We start from the raw sequence: 21261 nt of genomic DNA on the forward strand, positions 1-21261 counted from the left end.
ACGTTTTACATTTAATAATTCTCTTCTTATTCTTCCACCTGCTCCATACTCTCACTACAGGTCACAATATCATCTGCAGAGTCCTGCCTGATCTCATATGTCAGCCTGTCTTTCCACTTTCATAAGAGATCATAAAATAAGGTATATATTCTCTGACAAAACACTATGAAAAAAGTAAACAGGGGAAAGTATAACATGTTATCAGAAGTAGAATCTGCGAAGAAAATGGCGTTGAATACACCGGGCATAGCCTCACATACAGTACTGTCCTGTGTCTTTGTCGAATCTATGTTTCCAGCTTCTTCAATTCATATTATGATTTTTAGAGATATTTCACAACCAGAACTCAATTTCCCAATTCTTTTATTGTAAACAAAAATCTTTAGGTTCTGGCTTTTAGTTGGACAACAATTTTAAAGCTTATTGTTTCTGATCACAATTAAACATGACAAAAACACGCGGCTTTTACAAGTGGTACATGATGAGTCAATATAAAGTTATATTAGCTGAGCCACTGATCCACCCCAACTTCCTGCTATTATAATAACAGTCTAACACACACAATATCACCACCACCAACAGACTTAATGCTAAGACAGACAACTTTAATTTAAACAAACAAACGTTCACGTCACTTGTAACATGAAGTCAAACACATGAACAGAAGCAAGAGATGAGCAGCAACGTGATGTTAACGTATGCCTTGTGTGTATTTGTGAGTTCATCTAACAGATGAAAATATAAATTAAAAAACTTTCATTTATTAAAATGCAACATTTTTTTAATTGTCTCAAATTAATTATAAGTGAGTAAAAGGTCGAAAAGACTTTTGCTTTATCGATGGGGTTCAGACCGTTGAATGTTGAAGGGGTGTGATTCTGTAAAAGCGGATGTGGCCTGTGGAAAAAATACATGTGTATAAAGAGGAAGCAGCTCGCGCTCATGTATGGTTGGTTGTCAGTATGAAGAGAGCCGTAGTCCCTCATCGGCCGTATTAACGACACCACCTCAGGTCAAAGTCCTCGGGATCATCTACAGCCCCCCGCACTGCTTCTCACCTGTATCCGGGCGGAGATGAAGTGTCCACGGGTAGCCGCAGGGTCGCGTGGCCCGATGCTGCTGCTGCTGCTGCTGGTGGTCGCAGGTGTTTGCGTGGACAGCTATAAACCAGTCATCATCGTGCATGGCATCTTTGATGGACCACAGCAGTTCCAGAACCTGTCAAGGTTCATAAAGAAGGTAGGACCGCGCACAGCGTGCTATATCTCTGCTGCAGAACAACAAGGCTCGAAAACAGCTCCAAATGCGTTAGAGCCGCTTTATTTACCACAGGAATTAAAAGTGATGTATTATTCGTGCTTGTGGTGATGCCTTTACTTTGATGTGTTTTGTGCAAACTTGTATGTGCACAAAGACTCACGGGCCTGTTAATGTTCGATATTAGAGTCTTAAGGCGGTCCTGTTGTGTCCACGGTTGCGTTTAGACTTTGGTTTTTCGGGGATGTGTTTCTGGTGGAAGTGTTTAGCTATTAACGGACCGCAGGACTCGGGCTCAGTGATTAACGTCTCCAGGCCAAGTTCATGTTCAGAGTAGCTGTTCAAATTTAAAACCAGTTTTCCTGCGTTGTCTCTAGAGCGGTACTAAAAACTGCGTACAAGCATGTTTACATATTTATTATAAAATAATGAAAATGTGTTTTCAAGTTCGAGGCTTGTCCTCATTTGCACACGCAGTCAAAACAAGTTTGTATCATTTTCTCGGTTGACTTTCAGTAACTTTGGGGCAACAAGTCTGCATATTTTTCGACTAAAGCCAACTTTATCAAACATTACAGTTCACAACAGTGATTTTATTTTATTTTTTTTAATAATAAATAAACTGGTACTCACACAGAGCTTTCCTGTTCTATTTGAGCATTAAAAACATTTTCAGGTGCTTTTAACCGAACTAACACTCACACTCTTATGGATGCTGGGATCCAGCCGCCAAGCTGTTGATTGACAGAGAACAATGCTAAAAGGGGGTAAGTCTGATCATTAAGTACTAGTTATTAGAACTCAGTGATCACGCTTAAAGATTTACTTCTTTGACTTACATTTCAAGTTAAAAGACTTTGAAATGATTACTTTTTAAACTGGATTTGCTCCGAGTATCTTTTGCACGGGATGTTCTGACTGTATTCTGTCACCGCAGCAGGCAGATAATGTGCTTATGATTCTATGCTTGTTATTATTCATCCAAAACCATATAAACTACAGTTGTGCGCTCGACTGTTGTTTGATCCTTTCCAAAGACGAATGAAAAGCCCCCAAAGTGTCTCTTGTAAGTGAGCAATAGGAAGGAATATCTCATCAGTCATGATATTAGATCACGTGTTCAGTCTGTTCAAGCAGCCTTAAAAGTACTAAATGATTTTATTGAGGCTTTGCACAGAAACACTGTGCAGCCTTTTTCATGGACTTTTCCAAGGCTTTTGACACTGTAGATCATGAGCTATTGAAGCAAAAACTGTGAGTGGTTCAAAGATGATCTTTCCAACAGAACTAAGTGTGTGAATGCTGAACGCATCACCTCTTGCTTCCTTGATGTGGTTGAAGGTGTTTCCCAGGGATCAATTCTGGGGCCAATTTTGTTCACCTTATATGTTAATAATATGTTAACCCGTTCATGTATAGTGGTCACTACAGTGACAGCTATTCAAAGGCTGTTTTCTTGTATTTGTGTCAGTGTCGATGGCATACTTGCACATAAACCTCTACACTGGACACTGATGTGTCACTCCACACCACCCACTGGTCCTTTTATGTTACTATAGATGTATGACGTGTTTCATTGTAATTATTCTTATTTAAGCCTGTCATGCATGAATTATGACAACCTCAATCAGAGTTTTTCTTAAGTGTTTTTATTCATGTTTAATTCCTAAAGATGAATAAAAATGCTTAAAAATCTGGATCGAGGTTTTCATAATCCATGCATGACAGGGTTAATAATCTCGATCAACATAAAAATTCATGCTCTGTAAAGATTTACGTGTCATGTGTTTTAGTGCTGTTGTTGTCCAGGTTGGCCGTGTAAAGGACATTATAAATCTCAGTGGGTCTTTCCTGGTTAAACAACAATCTGTTTGTGTGTAAATTGAACTGGTTGGTATTTCCTCAACGGTACCTGAATCCACCAAATGTTCAACACGCAAATCAAGAGCTTCTATCCTACTGTAGGTTCAAGGCAGAATTTTGTATTTCAAGTAGGAATAAAATACTTAAAATGATATTGGACTTGATAACATATCAGATAAAACAAAACAGTGAAGTGAAAATCAGCAAATGGTTTCCAGTTAGCGATTTCTGTTCCTCTGTGTCTTTCATTTCCTCAGGATCAGTTTTGACTTAAGAGTTCTGCATTCGAGCACCTGGCTGAAGATTTATGACAGCTGACGTTTCCCCTCATTGTGCCAAAAGTTTTACTTCCACTTCAATTTCTTTGCACTTCTCAGGTGCATCCAGGCACTGAGGTCACAGTGATTGACTTGTACGACGACCTGTTGAGTCTGCAGCCGCTGTGGAAGCAGGTCCCAGACTTCAGGCAGTCCTTCAACTCCATCATGAAAAATGCTCCTGATGGTGTCCATCTTCTGTGCTTTTCACAAGGTGCTCCTGCCGTACAATTAAACATTTAATAGAAAAACAGATTTGATAGAAAAATAACAAAAACATAGTCTTATAGCGTTGATGCCCACCTGACAACTGAGAAATAAAGGTCCAATTCTGGGGACTTAGAAGGTCCACATTTAGAGTTTGGAGAGGTGGTAAAGTCATAATTTAGAGGATTTTCATCCAGGAGACAATAGTTTATATCCCACTGGGACTTTTTGAATTTTGAATTTAGCTTTTACTTTGTCTGTGTGATTGATTTAATTTTTTAAAATTAATTATTGTTATCATGTTTTAACTTTTATTCATTGGTTAGGTTTAAGCAAGTTTAGGTAAAAATACGACACATCACACTCTTCCACTTCTAGCCGCTGGTTCATCTCTATCGTAGTACGCAGTAGTTATATAGAGAAACTGCATAATAGTGAGGACTGATGAATTTAAGGTAGAAATTTCTGAAGCTGAGACTCATATTTAGTCTCTTTTTTTCCATGAAGGTGGTCTAATTTGTCGAGCACTTCTCTCCACGACTCCCAACCACAATGTGCACACCTTCATTTCACTGTCATCCCCACTGGCTGGACAGTACGGAGGTCAGAGAGCTTTTAAAAACTTGTCTGCATAAGCTTCAACATTTAAAGAATGTGAGCTTTTTAACACACTTCTCAATAGTCACCAGGATGTTTAAGATGAACTTGATCTTATCCTCTTACTCCACAGACACAGACTACCTGCAGAAGGTATTCCACAAAACCTTAAAGAAGAATGTGCATTTTATCTGCTACAACAAATTCGGTCAAAAAGTGTCTATTTGTGACTACTGGAACGGTGAGAAAACAAGAGTTCTTCAGATTTAACTGAAGACAGTCTGCACATTTACTGAAATATAAAACATATTTTGTCCACAGACCCTCACCAAAGACTCAGCTACCTGCGGAACAACATCTTTCTGCCTCTCCTTAATGGTGAACGACCTCACAGTGACATGACAGGTATTGGATCTGGTATAGTCATCATATGCACTGGTTAGCGCGAAAACAAACGTTCATGCCTTTGGCTTTTCCTTTCACAGCGTGGAGGGAAAACTTCCTGCAAATCGAGAAGTTGGTGCTAATTGGAGGACCGGATGATGGTGTCATCACACCGTGGCAGTCAAGGTCTCACTGTCATCAGCTTTACAGCACACACTGTTTGTTCTCTTTCATTTACATTTTGTAAATGAGAGGTGGCTCATTATGTCACACTGGCGAGACTGTTTGAAAAAAATTGACCCATCAATTTCCTTCTGTTGGCTTTCAATCAATCGAAAAAAATCCTGACATGAATTTTGGAGGAACAAAATTTCCTGTAGTGCATTCTGCTGCTTGTGGGCCACAAAGCAGCACTTTATGTGATGGTCACCTTAAGATGCATGTCGGTCCTTTTCCATATTGGATTCAAAGTACAATATTTGTATTCAGTTGCACTCAGGTCAGTCAGGTCCCACCTTCAGACTCACAAACAGTTCCTCCCCCTGAGCCATTCATCCCCCCACTCACCTCACTGCTCTGAGCCACGGTCTGAGCCAGAGTAACCCTCATCACTCAGGCCAGACCAAGTCTTTTCTTTGCACTTTGCAACTGTTTTGTTCTCAAATGTGTGCCTTTCTCTTATGTTTGTGCACATTTCTTCTGATTGCTATTTATTCCTGCTGTCTGCTAATAAAACTTTATTCCAGAACAGTTATGTGGAGCACGCACAATTTCGTTATACATGTACAATGACAATAAAGGGCTATTCTATCCTATCCTATACTAAAACTGTAAAGATACTCGGTTTGGAGACAACAACATTTTTACCAGCAGAGCCTTCGATGTGTTTGCAAAGTGATCAGTTTGTGGTAAAAGTTATGAAACATCTTTACCTGAAACAACTGCTTCCTTTTTTCTGTGCAGCCACTTCGGATTCTATGACAGCAGCGAAAACGTCGTAGAAATGCAGAAGCAGGAGGTTAGTGGCAAACTGAAGTGCTGCCTGTACAACACACTTCATTTTTATTGAGGTGTAGCTAAAAACACAGTCCTGCTGTAGGTTTTCACTTAATGACTGACATAATATTAAGTCTGTTACAGAGGTGTTGATTCAGCTTTGTGGAAATTGGTGGTGTTTCTTAGTTGTGCTGCATTATACAGTCCATGTTTTATTTATGAATTGAGAATAGATGGATGGATGTGTGGCAAAGCTGAATCATTTGTCTGCTGTATCTTATTATCTCATAGCAGAGCTACTTTTAGTGACATTCACAGCATGCAAGTGTGGCAGGATATTATACACATTTTCTTTAACACACACACACAAATGTTGAAGGGAGGAAATTAAGGATGAACAGATCATTTTATTAGCAAAATAAAAATACTCAGGGTGGTTGATGGGGAGGGAGTGGTGGTGGAATTGAGGCTGAAAGGAAGGTGGGTCAGTCTGCTGAGGAGAGATGAAGGGAGAGACGGGTGGAGCTAGGTGCAGAGGTTTCAAAGCTGAGCCAGAGGAGGAAGAGGAGGAAGGCAGAGGCTGGAGTCAGCCAGGGAACAGAACATACAATTTGTGCAGATGCTCCAAAGGTAGGAATACTTCATTTTGGAGTTCTCCTCCCACCAACATGTTCCAGCAGTGTATCACACCTCTATCATGCATCACAGGTAAAAAAAATGCTTTTGAAAAAGGACGCGCCTGTGCGTCTTCAGTCGTAGCTCCTGCAGCAAGCCTCCTCTGTTGTCTGTCACCAGACGTGTTTTAGGAATCGAGACGTTCTTCAAAATGGAGTAATGAGATTGTTTTCTGGATAAACAGGTAGGAGGATCGAAGGGGCACAAATGTGAGAAATGAGAATGAGCACACAAAGAAAACCAGAAGTAGGCACAGGAAGTTTAAGAAAGAACTCAAAACTAAAGGATGTTACAGAGACCAACTCAAAAAAGCTCCTCCTGCTGGACTGCTGTGTTAGACTGCTCTCTTGTAGAGAATAAAATGTTAGCTGAATGTATTTTATTGCAAATGTGTTAAACTAAACTTGGATTTTTTTAATATCTCTACTATTTTCACTGCAGACCCTCCACTGTGTTCATTCAAAAACACAACTTGAATCATGTCATTTCCTTCTGCTCTCTCAGTTTTACCTGAACGATGCGTTTGGGCTGAAGACGCTGGACCAACGTGGCGACTTGGTGACGTGTGTTCATTCGGGGGTGAAGCACACAACCTGGCACTCCAACTTCACAGTGTTCAGGAACTGCATGGAGAAGTGGCTCACATAAAAACTCTCCAACAGTAAAACCGTGGACGTCCGTCCACATGTGAATACTTTTAGTGCAATCAAAGAAAACAATGATTTAACTCCTGTCTGTGCAAATGTGCAGGATTTGTGCTTACTGCACTATTCATACTGCACAACTGACTGCTGTAAATTTTTAAAAAGGTTTTTATTTTATTAACATGATTTGCTTATATAAGTGTATAAGTTGCATTTATAATCAGCTTTCAGGTTATGATGAACTATCTCTTTATAAGCCATCTTATTTAATGTTTTCCACTGATCAGTGTTATGTTGATAATAACTATCTATGAAACATCTTTTAAACTGTTGTTTTTGTCTGATTCACAGAAAGTGCATTTTGTACACAGCCAAAACTTTGTGATCCTTTTTTGTACCTTGAGAAGTCCTTAATGGAAATGTCTTGAATATTGAGCGTAGCTGCTGCTCTCATTTCTCATTCTGTACATCCTCACTTCCGCTCCGTGCACCTTCAGATGGCGGTGTGAGGGCAGGAGGTGAGCAAGATATACAAGGAGAGAGGAAGTAGTATACTCAGGAGTACAGAGTATAACTAAATGAGACTTCCTGTCCACTGTGTGCTTGCTGTCAGTATCACACCCGTGGTGGTGAAGAATCGGCTGTATGCATAGCTGAGCTCCTGATTAATCACTCAGTGCCCTCTGGTGGAACTGTATTGTAATTTATAACAATGTATTTATATCAAAGCTATTTCCTAGTTTCCCCTTCGTGAGGTGTATTTCATTATTGCATTAACATATTTCATGAAAACTTGCATCTCTGCAATGCTTGGTCTGGTTCCCCCAGACTGTACAGTCCAGCTAATGACCTGAATGACTTTATTATATGAACTTTTTTCTAAAATGCATTCTCAGAAATTTCTCATATTTTCATGCTTTTCTGTGACTTTAACTGCAGATTTATGATGCTACCTACGATTGTCAAATTTAGCTTTGCTCATAAGAATAGAGACTTAATTACTTTTGAATGTAAACCAGCAAATAATGCTTCTGCCAAACTTTTCTCCAGCGTCTAGTTGAAGTCGTTATTGTAAGTCAACATATTTTCTAGTTAAACAGCAGTGAAAATCTAAACCGGCTCTTTGACCTGGCTTAGATTTTACATACAGTTTGTCCCACTGCTGACACTTCACTCATGATTAGATTAAAGCGTCATGGTGGAGTGTGATCAATCACTTAATCCAATTCATTTTCTCCAACAAGGGTTACTGATTCACAGTCTCACTTTAAATTGTGATTAGCTAATATATTTTTCATTTCATTTTTATAGGAAAAAATTCAATATATTTAATCTTCCATACGCAGTTTTCCCCTCATAATTATTTCTTACATCCAGATTAGATTCTATGTGACAAAATAGCATAAAAATGACTTAGTATTTGACCCTGCAGCTGAATTACTAAAAAGGTCAGAGTCAAGAAGTGGATCTGTAATAATTAATGATTTTACATCGACTTATTGTGTAACACTACTACTACTACTTAAATATATAAATAAAAACACATTTTTAAAAAAAAATTAATTTTAGCATTATGTAGCCTACTTTTCATATGAAAAGTACATAATGCGAAAATTAAAAAAGCTTCCATAACAGAAAGGCCGATTGCGTGTCTCATTACATTAGTGAAAGCAGGCGTGGTAGTGGGCCTACGAGTCAGCGCAGAGCCACACGAGAGCAGTAACGATCTTTACTGACTCGCTCCAGCTGTTGCTCTTTAACAGGTATGACGGTGACGTCACTAAGGTGACACCCACCTCTCCTCCTCCTCTCCGGTGTGTTGCAACGCAGCTCCGGCTCAGTTCCCGGTGGAGATTTTTCTGGTTGGAAATCTTTTGTGTCTCCTGCTTCTTTCTTTCTGTCGCGACCATGAAGCTTTCCGCCGGCTCTTTCAAACCTTCCTCCCTCTGAGAGGCCCGCAGGACTTTCAGCGTAAGTTGACACCGATTCGAAAACTTCCCCGTGGATTTGTCTCGTGCTGGATCAACTACGCTGCTTTCACGTTCAATCTCTAGACCTCGGTAGCTTAAAATAGAGGCAGATAGACGGAGTTGAAATGTTTTCCACTAGATGGGGATGGGTTTCCTTTTTGGAAACATGTTGTGGGACGGGACAGGCTGGGGTTTAAAACAGCTGAGCGCCCTTCGAAGGGCGAAAGCTGGAAAGACAGATTCATTCATCGACAGTCTGGCTGCACTTCACTGTCAGCGTGGCTCAAGGTCGACGTGTCCCGCCCTGTGGGGAGCTACTGTAAACAGCCTGTAGCTGCAGACAGCACAGGGCTCAAAACATCCACGGAGGGAACAGAAAGCTGTAAATCAGAGCACCAGTCAGGCTGCTGATAATGTCAGAACGAGTCGTGCTAAGTGTGAAGGCAGCTGGAAAATACAGACAATTCTCAGCCATCCATTTAAACTTTAAGTCAGGAACACTGTTGCCTATGATGAATGTTGTACCAGAAGAAATTCATTACCTTCTCAGTAAGCTAGTATGCCACTGTGATAGTGGAACTAGATCAACATACTGTAATCTGCAGGGAGGATCCCCAGGGGAAGAATGACGATTGGAGTGAACTTGTAGATGAATAGGTGTTGGTAGGTATGGTGATGGTAGTAGTTTGTGCCAAAAGGCTGGACATGGCTAAAGTGAACATTTCATCAAGACAGAAGGCTTTATGCAACAGTGGGGGAGTATATCTTATGCAAAAGGAACAGTCGGAAAGACAGAATGTAGCTGGGCAGGATTGGGTGTCTGCAGGCTGTAGGATGGCTTTGAAAATGAAGAAGAGAAAGCAAATGAAGGCAGAGGCAAGGATTAAATGGTGGAAGATGATTCAGTGTGGAGCTGGCACAGGCCCTGGGTGATAGGAAAGAGTTACCAAATGACTGAGGAAGCACAGCAGAAGTTTCTTTGGCCTATCCTCTGGGCAGAGGGCTGAGGACAAGAAGACTTGGTGGTGGAATGAGGAAGTACAAGAAGGTATTCGACGAAAAAATGGTATAGTCAGGGAGATGAAGTCTGTAGACAGAAGTACTAAAAAGCTAAGTGTACAGCAAAGGAAAAGTAAGTTTTGTTTGAGGCTGAACACTAAGGAAGGAGATAAGGACTTGTAATGGTTGGCTAGGCAGAGAAGTCAAGCTAGAAAGGATGTGCAGCAGGCTAGAGTGATTCAGAATAGAGATGGAGCTTTCATAACATTTTAAGAGAGTGTGCTAGGAAGATGGAAGAAGTACTTTGAGGAGCTGATGACTGAAGAAAAGGAGAAAGAGAGGAGGGTTACTAGGATGGATGGAGGAAAGCTAGAGAATGAGGAAGTGCAGAGGATTAAAAGAAAGTGAGGGCAGCTATGAAGAGTGTAAAGGTGGTTTGCCCCGATGACAAACCTGTGGAGCTATGGTGATGTCAGAGACAGCAGTTAAGTTTCTAATCAGATTGTTCAACAGAATCTTGGATCTACTCATCCATTTCAACAATAAGGTTGATGTGCAAAGTTGTAGTAACAGAAGGATGAAGATGATGAGCCACACACTAGAGATATGGGAAAGAATTGTTGAAGCTAGGTTAAGAAGAGAGGTGAGGAACAGTGAGCATCAGTGCGGCTTCATTCTGAGAAAGAGCTCCACACACCTGATGTTTACTTTGAGAGTGTTGATGGAGAAGCATAGAGAAGAGAGGGTCAAAGGTTGACAGGTGAGGTAAGGCAGAAGTCTCTGCATCATGTTGTCAGACAACACTGTGACCTGTAGTTGGAGTAGGTGGAGGTATGCTGTGGACAGAAGAGGAGTGAAGGTCAATTGAACCAAAACCGAATACGTGTGTGAAGGAGCGGGATTTAGGTGGTGTGGTGAACATGCAAGGAGCAGAGACAATAAAAGTAGCTGTTTAAATACCTGTTGTTGAGAATGCAGGCAGGGTGGAGTGGGTGGAGACGGGCGTCAGGGTGATTTGTGACTGAAGGATAGCAGGCAGAGAGAAAGGGACGGTTTTACGATATGGTAGGGAGACCTGCTGTGAGACGGTGGCGCTGAGCTGGTGGCGGAGTTGAAGGTGTTAAAGCTGTCATTGGGAGCGACGGCTCAGGTCGAGCATTTTTGAAACAAAGTTAGAGAGACGAGGCTGAGGTGGCTTAGACATGTGCACGGGAGGGATGGTGGATATGATGGAGAAAGGATGTTGAAGCTAGAGCTGCCAGGCATTTATGGATGTAGTGATGGAGGACAAGCAGAGGGTGTGACAGAGGAGGAAGCCAAAGAAGAAGACTGTAATCTGCAGAGCCCTCAAAGTACACTAACATAATAATTTTCTGTTGACACAAAGAAACCAGCTTGAGCGTCTCCTCGTTATGTAAATCCAAACATCATAAAAATGCACAACCCTGTTTCCAGAAATGTTGAGATGTGTGAAAATGATATATATCAAATAAAGAATTGGAGAATAGAGAAAAAACTTCTCTACACAAGGAACAAGGGTGGAAAAATACTAATGTGTGTTATGTTTGGATCCTCAAGCTGCAATTACATTAAAACACACATGGTTCTGTAGTGGAAATCACTTTGTGGGCTTACAACAGACCAGTGCTGGAACCATAAATGGAAGTTAGAACTCCACCAAGCAAAACAAAAGAAAACAAAAAGAGGCCAGAACCCCAGCAGCCCTCTCTGGGCCTCGTTTGTGATGGAGTGGGTGGAAGTAAAAGCTTCCTGTGGTCTGATCAATCAAAATCCAAAATTGTGTTTGAAAATCTTGGAATTTTTGCCCTCCAGGCCAAAAAGGAAATGGATCCAGCTTATGTGTGTAGTTCAAAAGCAAACTTTGTTCTGCCTAATATTGATCATACAGTGTTCACAACACCAGGCCGTCAGTAGTAAATGATGAGAATTTCCATCAGTGTCTGTATGAAACATTTGAGCTAAATTCTGCTTTAATTTACAGTTTCCTCATCTATTGGACAACAAGGGGAAGAAGTCCATCTGTCCAAGATGTCCTCCAGAAGTAAAAAGGACCAGTGCCAAATATGTGGCGGAGCTCTCCAGGGAAACCAACGGCGGTGGCTGTTTGGGGGCCAGAATAAGAAAACTGGTCAGCCTTGGACCCCAACAGGGTCGTTGAGAGGAGGGAGCCGGTCCCAGTCATCACAGAGCAGCTCCTGGGGTGAGTATAGAGCTTAAAAAATGCTTAACATATTGTAATAATGTAAAAGTAAACATTTTGTTTCTCTTCACAGGCAGCACGTTATCTCTTGGTTCCTCCGTTTCTCTCTCCAAGTCCCTGATGTCCGTGAGCTCCCCCTCCAAGAGCGTGGATCTGCTCACGGTGTTGACCCACATACTGGGGCAGTCTGTACCACGGGGCGGCGGGCAGGGGGAGTTTGTATGTGGCAAATGCGTGTGCCTGCTAGAACGCGTGTTCAAGTTTGACACGGTCATAGCCAGGGTGAGGGTGCTTTCGTCTGAGCGCCTTCAGAAGCTGACGCATGAGAGGGACAAAATCAGACAGTGGGTGCGCCAAAACTACTGCCACAGGCATCTGCAGGACTTTCAGAGCAGGAGCAGCACCAGCGAGGAGGAAGGAGAGGTGGAGAAGGAAGGCTACAGGGAGATGCTCAAGGAGAATATGGCGCTTTCAGAGTACGAGTGCTGGTCAGAGAAGTGGGACACGTGTCCGTATTTTATCAGAACGGGGAAAAGATGCAGAAAAGGGAAGGGGTGCGAAGGTTGCGATTCCTTACGGGTGTCCGACTCTGATTACGAGTCAGTTTGTGGGGTTCCTCGTCACATGCCTTTCCAGCCCTTCTCCCCGTTGTCCCAGGATAGATCCCAGAGCGTGCCCCTCCACTGGCAGAGGGTGCCATCCGTCAACTCCAGCCCAGCCTCCCTGGCAGGGTCCAGTCTCTCGTTACGAGCTCCTTCCCACACGGAGTCCATTCAGTCTCTTGATTCTCTGGACGGGAATGACCCCTTTGATTCAGCAAGTGATCAGTCAGTCAACTTCATGCTGAGAGAGCTGAGAAGTATTGGAGGGAAGCCGGTCAGTTCTCCGTCAGGAAGTAAAATCCCCGTTCTGGGCAAAAGGGATGGGAGGTACCTGGGAAAAATCGAGGAGACTGCATCACCCACAGTGACCAGGGTGCTGAACTTTAGGGATGTGGAGAACGGAGGGGATGAAGAGAATGGGGATGTCCTAACATTGCTGAGGGATGAGTTCATGCCTCTTCACCGTGAGGTGAGTGTGCTGTAGAAGATCATGCAGGCCTGGATGAACTTTGAGCAGTTGCCATGTGTGCTAGTAGCTGTAAATATTGACCGTGGCTGCAATAGTTTATCCAGGAACAGCTGCAGCTTGTCCAAACATCCAACATGATTAGAATTACACGCGTTACTTTTCTTTGTGTATTGCATAATAGCCCACACCGTGTTTATTGTGAGGCTTTTTTATTTTATTTTAGAAGACTGCTGCTAGAGTTCATCATGGTATCCGGCACCTAAAAGGCCAACTTGACCAAGCTGCATCCCGCATCAGGACCCTGGAGGCTGAGCTGAAACATGGGAGAAGCAAACAAGTGGAAGTCAACGGATCACAAGACTGGGCCCCTGTAAGCTTTCAGTTTGTTCTTTAGATGTTGAATAATAAAATGAATCCAGTTTTCAGTTTGAAAAACTGGTCGGCAGGGCCTCTAAGAAAACTGTCCTACTTCTCACTCAGTTTGTGACCTCATTGATCTGACACGCTCATTTGATAGTCCTTTATAACGCAGCATCATGTTCATTTGATAAATTATGGTAGGACCGTAACATGGTCCTACTTTAATTCACATGGATGATGAAGTGGGTCATCGGTGTCTTCGGAATTCATAATGTCCGAGTTGAAAAAAACAAACAAAAAGATGGCAACAGTCAAAATTTAAAAGGTGCAGCTTTAGATTGGGATGTCACAGTGGGTAATGTCACAGTGGCATCACACAGAGTTTTCTGATTGCCATCATTTCTCTTGTGGATATGAAAGCAAAAGCAAAGCCAGGTGGGAGGTGAAAACATCTCATTCTAGGCTTCGGTAGTCCAAAGGCCATATTTACTAACTACTGGTATCTAGACTAGCTTGAAGGGTAAACTGAACGGAGATGCTGCTGATATTGTGATTTAAGAGATATTTATTTATTACCACAGAGTTATTTTTATCCGCTGTCACACGAGGTAAATGTCTCCAGCCTTTTATTTCTAAGAAGAAAAACAGGTTTATTGCAGCAGAGTGACACAGCAGCTCCTCTGTCACATGTGCAAACAGCTCCGTGAGCCACCCTGCGAGTGTTGACCGAGTACAAATATAGCATTATGAAAGGAATGGAGGTTGGGTGGTTGGTTTTGTATCTGTGCAGGGTGTGTCTACATTTCCTCATTTTCAGGTGCACATAAAGACACGCACAACACAAACACACTCACAGCCTCTCACTGGAATCTTCCCCGACCGGTGGAGTTTGCCCCGGGCTCGGTAGTCTTATGATAGGATATCATTAACCGGCCTCATGACCTGTCACAGCGAGGCTGCTGTGTTCACATGGTGAACATTATTAATAATTAATGTGAAATCTCTGAAAACAGCAGCAGGTTTAAACGTGCAGTAACTGATATTTAAGTTACTAATTTATCCCCGAGCAGTTACAGTTTATTTTGTTTTTGTTCTCTTTCCAGGAAACTGATGTTTTTAAATTCAGTACTCGCTCTCTTTTAGCTTTCTTTGATCTCCAGCAGCTCTTGAGGGAAGAATTTTCCTCATGAACAGATGAATGCTTTTTTTTATGTTCCATTAAAAAGCTGAAAACTGCCTCCTGCTGCTTCTGGCTTGTAACTGTAAGAAATGGGCTGAACTGAAACATAAATGAATACAGTCACAACAGCCACCTATTTTCTCATGGCCTCTTCATCACATTATATTGAAACTTTTCAGTTTTAAAGCAGTGTTGGGTGATGACAGATCAACAAATGAAGAGCTTTTTTTCTCTTTGGAAAATTTGGTATTTAATTTCTAAGTTTTGGGGATTTGCAAAAAAAAAAAAAAAAAACCGAAACAAAGCTGCAAAGTATTAAATTAAATGGATCCTTACAGAAATGAAATAATAAAAAGGACTAAAGTGCTTGTTCTGAGCATATTTAAATATATTTATTAAATGTTTTATGAGTTATCACACAGCAGGTTGGAATAGTTGTAATCACTGTTTAAACAATGCTGAGAATTTTCAGGGATTACTCTGTAGAAAATCTTGTAATTATTATTTTCCTATTAAGTAAATACTTTAAATATTTAATACGTATAAGTTCTCAAATTTAAAAAAAAATTGGCTTCTCTTTTTTAAAATTAATTTTTAAAAGGAGGTAAACTCTGAGCCAATACCATTTCAAACGCACAAAAAAATAATCAATAATGGAAATGGTCGTCTTTAAACTCTCTGATGAGGTACTGGAGTCTGAGCTGTTCCATGGCTTCTCTGTGGCTTTTGAATGAAGCTGTTTTTTCTCTTTCCTCCAGCTGGTCCAGGAGGAGGCGGCTGGCAGCTCCCTGCTGCAGAGCCTCGGCCTCTCCCTGCACAGCCGCGAGCGTCTGATCCAGGTGGGTGAGGTGGAAAGCGTTGCGGCAGCTCGAGCTGCTGCTGCTGAGGCTCCGACTCGAAAGCTCTCTGGAATGTTGTTTTTCTGTGAAGCTGCTGTACGTTTAAAGTGGCAGTGCCAAATCTGTGTGTTCACGAGTGATCGGAGAAAGCTTTCATCACGACTGCCGGTGTTTGTAGCTACTTGTCATGTTGATGATTAACAGCAGGAAAATTTGTGGACTCACAAAAACACAAAACAAAACCGGGCTCACCTAGCAGAAAGTTTTTCTTACCTGAAGGTTACTGGAGGATCATGGAGACTATTAAAGAAAATATTGACATTTATGGTTAAGGATAATGTAATAGGATGGAGCTTTTCAGTTACAATCTTTTAATCGTTTTAGTATTTTATGTGGACAATGATAATATGATGATATAATTAGTTGGTTTTACATGTGCTTGTGGACAGAGACTGCATGTCTCTAGCTTTACACTGGCTCTTTCTCTCTATTCCAGTCTTTATGCTGGGCTAACAAGCTGCTGGCTCCAGCTTACTTTCTCTTTGCCAACCTTATCTGAATCTGAAACTCTTCCATTTAAAATATGCACATACTTTATATTTTTGCATCTAACACTCAAAGTCTGCTTACCTCAGCCGTTTAATGCAGAAACCACTGAGTAAGACAGTAAATATATGCTACAAAAGGAGAACCATGTCCTGTAAAAGCAGCAGAACCAACATAATACTGACATTTTCAGCATTATACTTCATTTTGTGTTGATCCACACCTCTGCCTTCTTTACACTTGAACACTGAGAGTTGTGGTTTTAAACAGATTTGAGCATGTCCGTGTACCTGCTTCTCACTTGCATCCATATCAAGTCATTGCCTCTGGGTATTGTAACTCTCTGTAGTATTTTGCTTTAAAAGCTCGCTGTAATCCTCGTTTAGAAAGGATTTCAATCATTTAACATCCAGAAAATGCAGGTAAAATGTCTTCCCTGATCACGAATGTGTTCACAGACAGATATTTCCTGTCTTCCAGGAGTGCACGAGTCTGATCAGCAGGCTGTGTGTGGAGGAGGGAGCAGGGACTGAGCTGGCCAACAAGCTGACTGAGAACTTGAGAGAGATTATCTCTGACAACAAGGTTAGAGCTGTGCTGTCTGTCATTCTCATGCTGATTGTTGACATTAAAGCAAAGCATGCTCTGCTTATGATGACACATGTTACCGGCTCACTGAAGCACGGCGGTTGTCGGCACAAGCAGGCACATTTTTGCTGATAGTCAGCAAACTGAGCTCTCTTGTCCCTGAAAGGGTGGAAGTACTGTGATGGACACTTTTTATTGAGTTCAAAATTATGTTTATTTTCTGTCGATAAGCTGATTGTTTCATTTTCTGATCTTCAGGCTGCGCTGGAGGCTCTGAGGTCTGAAATAACTGAAAAAGAGAAGAGCATGGAGAAGGAGATCGAGGCTCTGAAGAAGGCTGGACGAGACCGAGAGAGAGACTTGGACACCCTCAACACTGTGCTGCAGTGCAACCAGGACATCATCAGTGTAAGACCACACACTGCCACACGGGTGGTCTCCTGTTTGGCGGTGCCTCTATTTCTTTTTGATACGAGGTTAGAGATGCAGGACAACTCGGGGAATATAAAACAATCCTGTCAGCTCCTCTCATGCTGTTTATTTTGCAGGCATGCTCATTCATACATTGCACACATACTGATCTGTTTATTTGGTTACTTTATTTAATTCAAATACTCGCAATTAAACGCAAAACACAACTGCACGCTCAGCACTTTAGTCGTGCTACATGTACTTGAAGCTCTCTGTTTTTGACTCAGGACCTGCGGGTGGCTCTGGGAGAGAAGGAGCAACTGCTGAAGGAGGTGGAGAAAGAGAGGGAATTGTGGAGGCAGAGAGACGGGGCCCTCACTGCTGTCCTGCAGGAGAAGGAGGCTCTCATCCGCACCTTCAAAGAGCAACTGGAGAAAGGGATGGAGGTAATACACCTGCAGCCAAACAAACCTCTTTGAAGCTTCTCCTTTTACTGTCCTGTGGCCGTAAAACACGAGATATATAAATGTTTTTGCACAGCACTCACAGAAGCAGGGCAGAAAAACCCCTAAAGTAGCCGCGCCCTCCTTAACTGTTGAGGCTCGCTGTAGTCTGCTGATGCTTCAGTGCTTTGAGAGCAAATCTCACATCTCTTTATTGAAGGTTTGTTGGAGCTTTATGCAGAGAGACAGGAACAGCCTGGCACTAGACAGGAAGTCATTGTGCACAGACAGAATGAACCTGCAGTAGCATCAGCAAATCTAGAAAGTGAGCTAGATTGGTTTCTCTGGGTTAGAATTAGATTATGAATTGAATTTATTGAATTTAATCACTATAATGAAAAAGCTTCGCCTGTATTTAGCATGCACATGAACACAAACACACCCACCAGTCATTAGTGTGCTAACAGTATAATTATGAGCCTGTCTGTGTGCTTATTTAGTCCCCGGGAAACGCTGGGCAATGCCTCCATGCACTGGTGGGCAGTTATCTGAGTTAACTTTGACTAATAACCAAAGCTGCTTCTATGAGGAGCATCAGTCAGATGTGATTAAAACTAGTTAGAAAGGTTCCCCTGCAAGTTTTACTTCTATCAGCATTTTTATGTTTCTGTATTCTCCCCCAGATTTAAAGTCAGGATCTTTTTAGTGCCATGTCTCTCGTATTATTAGGATATGACATGTGGTTTTTTTTTCCTCTGTGTGACTGGATGAACTCTGCATTCCTCCCTCTGTACAGCTAAGCTGAGGTTTGTCAGTAAATACTGACTTCAGTAAGTAGAAACGTGTCATTTTCTTCCAGGCTCTCTCAGATTCTGTGATTGGCCAGCAGTCAGGAGGGGGCGGGGCTGAACTGGCAGCTATGTTGAAGGATCAAGAGGAAAGCAGCGCCACCTTGTGCCAGGAGGTCACCAAGCTTACAACGACCCTGCAGGAATACCAGGACATGGTGCAGGTGGGAGATTAGCCCGGCCACACGAGTTAATTATTTCAAGTTAATTAGAAAACTGAAAAAGCAAAAAGCCGCTGAGTTTGTGATGAATTTCCACTTTTACCTAATAAGTCTGCATTCAAACACACATTCATAGTTTATAATAGATTATAAGACAGAAACTTTTGAAAATACAGGGAAAAATATTAAATTGTAAACTTTTTAATGTATCAAAAATAATGTGAAAGATAATTAAGTCCTAGCTTCTCTGATCGAGCGGTTAAACTTCTTTTGAATGTACCTTTCCTACAGGTTAGAGCAAGTGATTTACAGAAATGACAGGAAATTTAAAAAATGGAATAACTTAATAATCTAACCAGTAAAAATGCTGCTCTTCCAAAACAATGTGGTGCTTCGTTTTTTAGAAATTGCTTCTAATCAGTGCTGGCTGGAAAACCACACTGAAATTTAAAATGAAATCATCGCCATAAGCTGCCTCCGGTTTGTGACCCTAAAGCTCCACATCACAGCCACAACAAATCTGAGCCGTTCATTCTGCTTTTTCTCCAGAGTCAGCAGGAGAGTCACAGTCGGACGGTGTCCTCTCTGACGGCTCAGCTCAGAGACGCTCGGCAGGAGCTGAGGGAGAAGGAGAAGAAGAAGAAGGAGGCGGACCGAGCGCTGCAGAACGACAGGGAGGACAGAGAGCGGGGCGAGAGGAGACTCAGGGACAGCCTGGAGAAGAGGGACAAACTCATCGAGGTAAAGAAGCAATTCGTGCCACTCTGCAGCATTTTAGGCAGCTACTCTGAACGCCTCAAATAATAACAAAAGCTTTAAAATATTTTGCATCTGTGTCAAAATAAATATTAAAAAGCTTTTCATCCCCAGGAAGATGCACTTGTGCTGCACATGCCAGTGTCTCAGAACATTTGAGCTTCATTAACAGCTCAGTACCAACAGTGTCAGCGTTTTTGCTCAGCCAATGAGAGCGCTGAACCACTTTATGCACCTGGCAGCTTGATTGGAGGCCATGTTTGTTGAATCCACCCATAGATTTCTGTTCAGGATCCTTTGAGTGCCCCATCTGCTCTCTTTGATAATAATACCGATACTTGATGTTTCTTTAATATTTATTGTTGGGCAAATAATAAGAAGTGAGTGAGTGCCAGTGTTTGTGTGTATCCTTGCTGTCATGTATGTGAAGACAGAGCACCTGATACAGGGCCTAAGACTTGTAGTGGAAAGCACTGCTGCTTACATCTGCTGCTGATAGACTCCTCACACGACTGCAGTAAAGAATCTGTTCTTTGTTGCGTTCTTTAGGCTTCGTTTTGATCAAAATATCACAGAAAATATGGAAACACTGCACTAATTTAGGAACTTCTCGAACTTATGAACCTTTCTGTTCGTGTTTCCAAACCGCGAGAAGAATTGTTAAGCTCAGACAGGTGGTTTTTGTTTTTTGCTTGCCACTTGAATTCAAATATTACTTCTTGGTTAAGTTGTCTTCAGTGTTGTTGTTCGCAGTAGGAGGAGTACAGAACTAACAATGAACTCGCTGTACTTATGAGTGCTCTTCTTTTTAAAGCAAATCCTTTTGGATGCTGAGGAGCGGGACCATCTGTTCAGAGAGCTGCAGCAGAACCTGCAGAACAAACGTGAGCCTTTGACGGCCGTCAAACACACACTGTGATGGAGGAGGAGGAGGAGCCGGGCTGACACACTGCACCGACGCCATGCAAACTCACTGCACAAAGACGGAGGAGCACTTTGCACTTTCCGCACCTCCTTTCTGCCTCCTGAGCATATTTATCTTGGTGTACATTAAGTCTATTTATATTTATCCTTGCAGATTAATGAGACTTGAAGGAAAGAAGCTACTTTTCTCTGTGGAGTGAGTGAGACGGTGTGATTGTTTTCTGGAAGGGGAAATGTTTGGTGTGTCCTCTTGTGGCTGGATGTTTAATACTTGATTCAGATACGAGCAGATTACTGTATAAATGTGATTTTGAATGTAACGGGTTTACGCAGTGAGATCATTTCATGCAGCGGGAACATCTCTGAATGGTGTCATTGTCCTTTAGGACAGGAGCGGGCACAATATCGCTTTAAAAGGTGTTTGTTTTTTTCGGGGGGGGCGGGCTAATTATAATCTTTAAAACTCTTTATGGTGGCGTCTTGTATTCATCTTTTTCCTTAGTACAGAACTGCCTAGTTGCTGTTTACAGTGCTGATGTCACGCTTTGTTAAGTGGAAACGTGCAACCAAAGAAATGTTTTTAACGGTTTTAATTTTCCATTTTTCTTTGTCTCGCTTTCTATTTTTCTGGAATTATTTTCAACCATCTTTAATGTTTACATGTCTCGTATTGTTGGTCGGGAACTGAGACATTTTTTTTTCCCCCCATTTTTTGCCTTTTAACTCAAGAGGATTAAAAACTCTGATCCAAATAAGTTCAGTCTGCAGTTCTTGTTATTTTAAACTGCATTTCAACTTGTTCTTTCTTAAAGGGACATTTCACTCCAGAATTAAAGTTCAATCTGCTTACCTTTGGACTGCTCTGCAGTAGTGATCCTTCACTTTAATATAATGTAAGTAAACAGTTCACACTCCATGGTAATCAAAGCAGCAAACCACATGTTTGAAAAACTCAGCAGCAATGTGTCTCTTAAAGTTCACGAGGCAGTTACTTGGAAGAAAAA

General features: G+C 41.8%; 1 protein-coding gene, 1 long non-coding RNA gene and 1 pseudogene across 4 annotated transcripts; 2 read left to right on the top strand and 1 right to left on the bottom strand.

Annotated features, from left to right (window-relative positions):
- The first annotated feature begins 934 nt into the window (after positions 1–934).
- Positions 935–7982, top strand: LOC113031890 (lysosomal thioesterase PPT2-A-like; annotated as a pseudogene).
- Positions 6009–6870, bottom strand: LOC113031891 (uncharacterized). The gene is made up of 2 exons (XR_003273819.1): positions 6807–6870; positions 6009–6468 (listed from the first exon to the last, which is right to left on the bottom strand). It is a non-coding gene; the product is annotated as an uncharacterized LOC113031891 (long non-coding RNA).
- A 629-nt stretch (positions 7983–8611) lies between the features above and the next one.
- On the top strand, positions 8612–21012 carry LOC113031889 (cingulin). Of its 3 annotated transcripts, none has more exons than XM_026184401.1 (11): positions 8612–8703; positions 11912–12130; positions 12204–13201; positions 13425–13571; positions 15500–15580; positions 16607–16711; positions 16973–17122; positions 17413–17571; positions 18428–18580; positions 19127–19318; positions 20148–21012. In XM_026184401.1, the coding sequence occupies exons 2-11, from the start codon at positions 11959–11961 to the stop codon at positions 20250–20252; spliced, it is 2262 nt and encodes a 753-aa protein (XP_026040186.1). In that variant the 5' UTR covers positions 8612–8703; positions 11912–11958; the 3' UTR covers positions 20253–21012. The 3 variants fall into 3 exon arrangements, with proteins under 3 accessions (XP_026040186.1, XP_026040185.1, XP_026040187.1); XM_026184400.1 differs by lacking the exon at positions 8612–8703 and adding an exon at positions 8710–8911; XM_026184402.1 differs by lacking the exon at positions 8612–8703 and adding an exon at positions 8710–8911 and having other exon boundaries at positions 13428–13571.
- Positions 21013–21261: the final 249 nt, after the last annotated feature.

Source organism: Astatotilapia calliptera, chromosome 11 (assembly GCF_900246225.1).
Source record: "Astatotilapia calliptera chromosome 11, fAstCal1.2, whole genome shotgun sequence".
Classification (NCBI taxonomy): Eukaryota; Metazoa; Chordata; class Actinopteri; order Cichliformes; family Cichlidae; genus Astatotilapia; species Astatotilapia calliptera.

Coding starts and splice junctions, on each gene's coding strand:
- LOC113031889 (XM_026184401.1), top strand. CDS start 11,959: ATGTCCTCCAGAAGTAAAAAGGACCAGTGCCAAATATGTGGCGGAGCT. Junction 13,202..13,424: donor TCATGCCTCTTCACCGTGAG/GTGAGTGTGCTG, acceptor ATTTTATTTTAG/AAGACTGCTGCTAGAGTTCA. Junction 19,319..20,147: donor AGAGGGACAAACTCATCGAG/GTAAAGAAGCAA, acceptor TTCTTTTTAAAG/CAAATCCTTTTGGATGCTGA.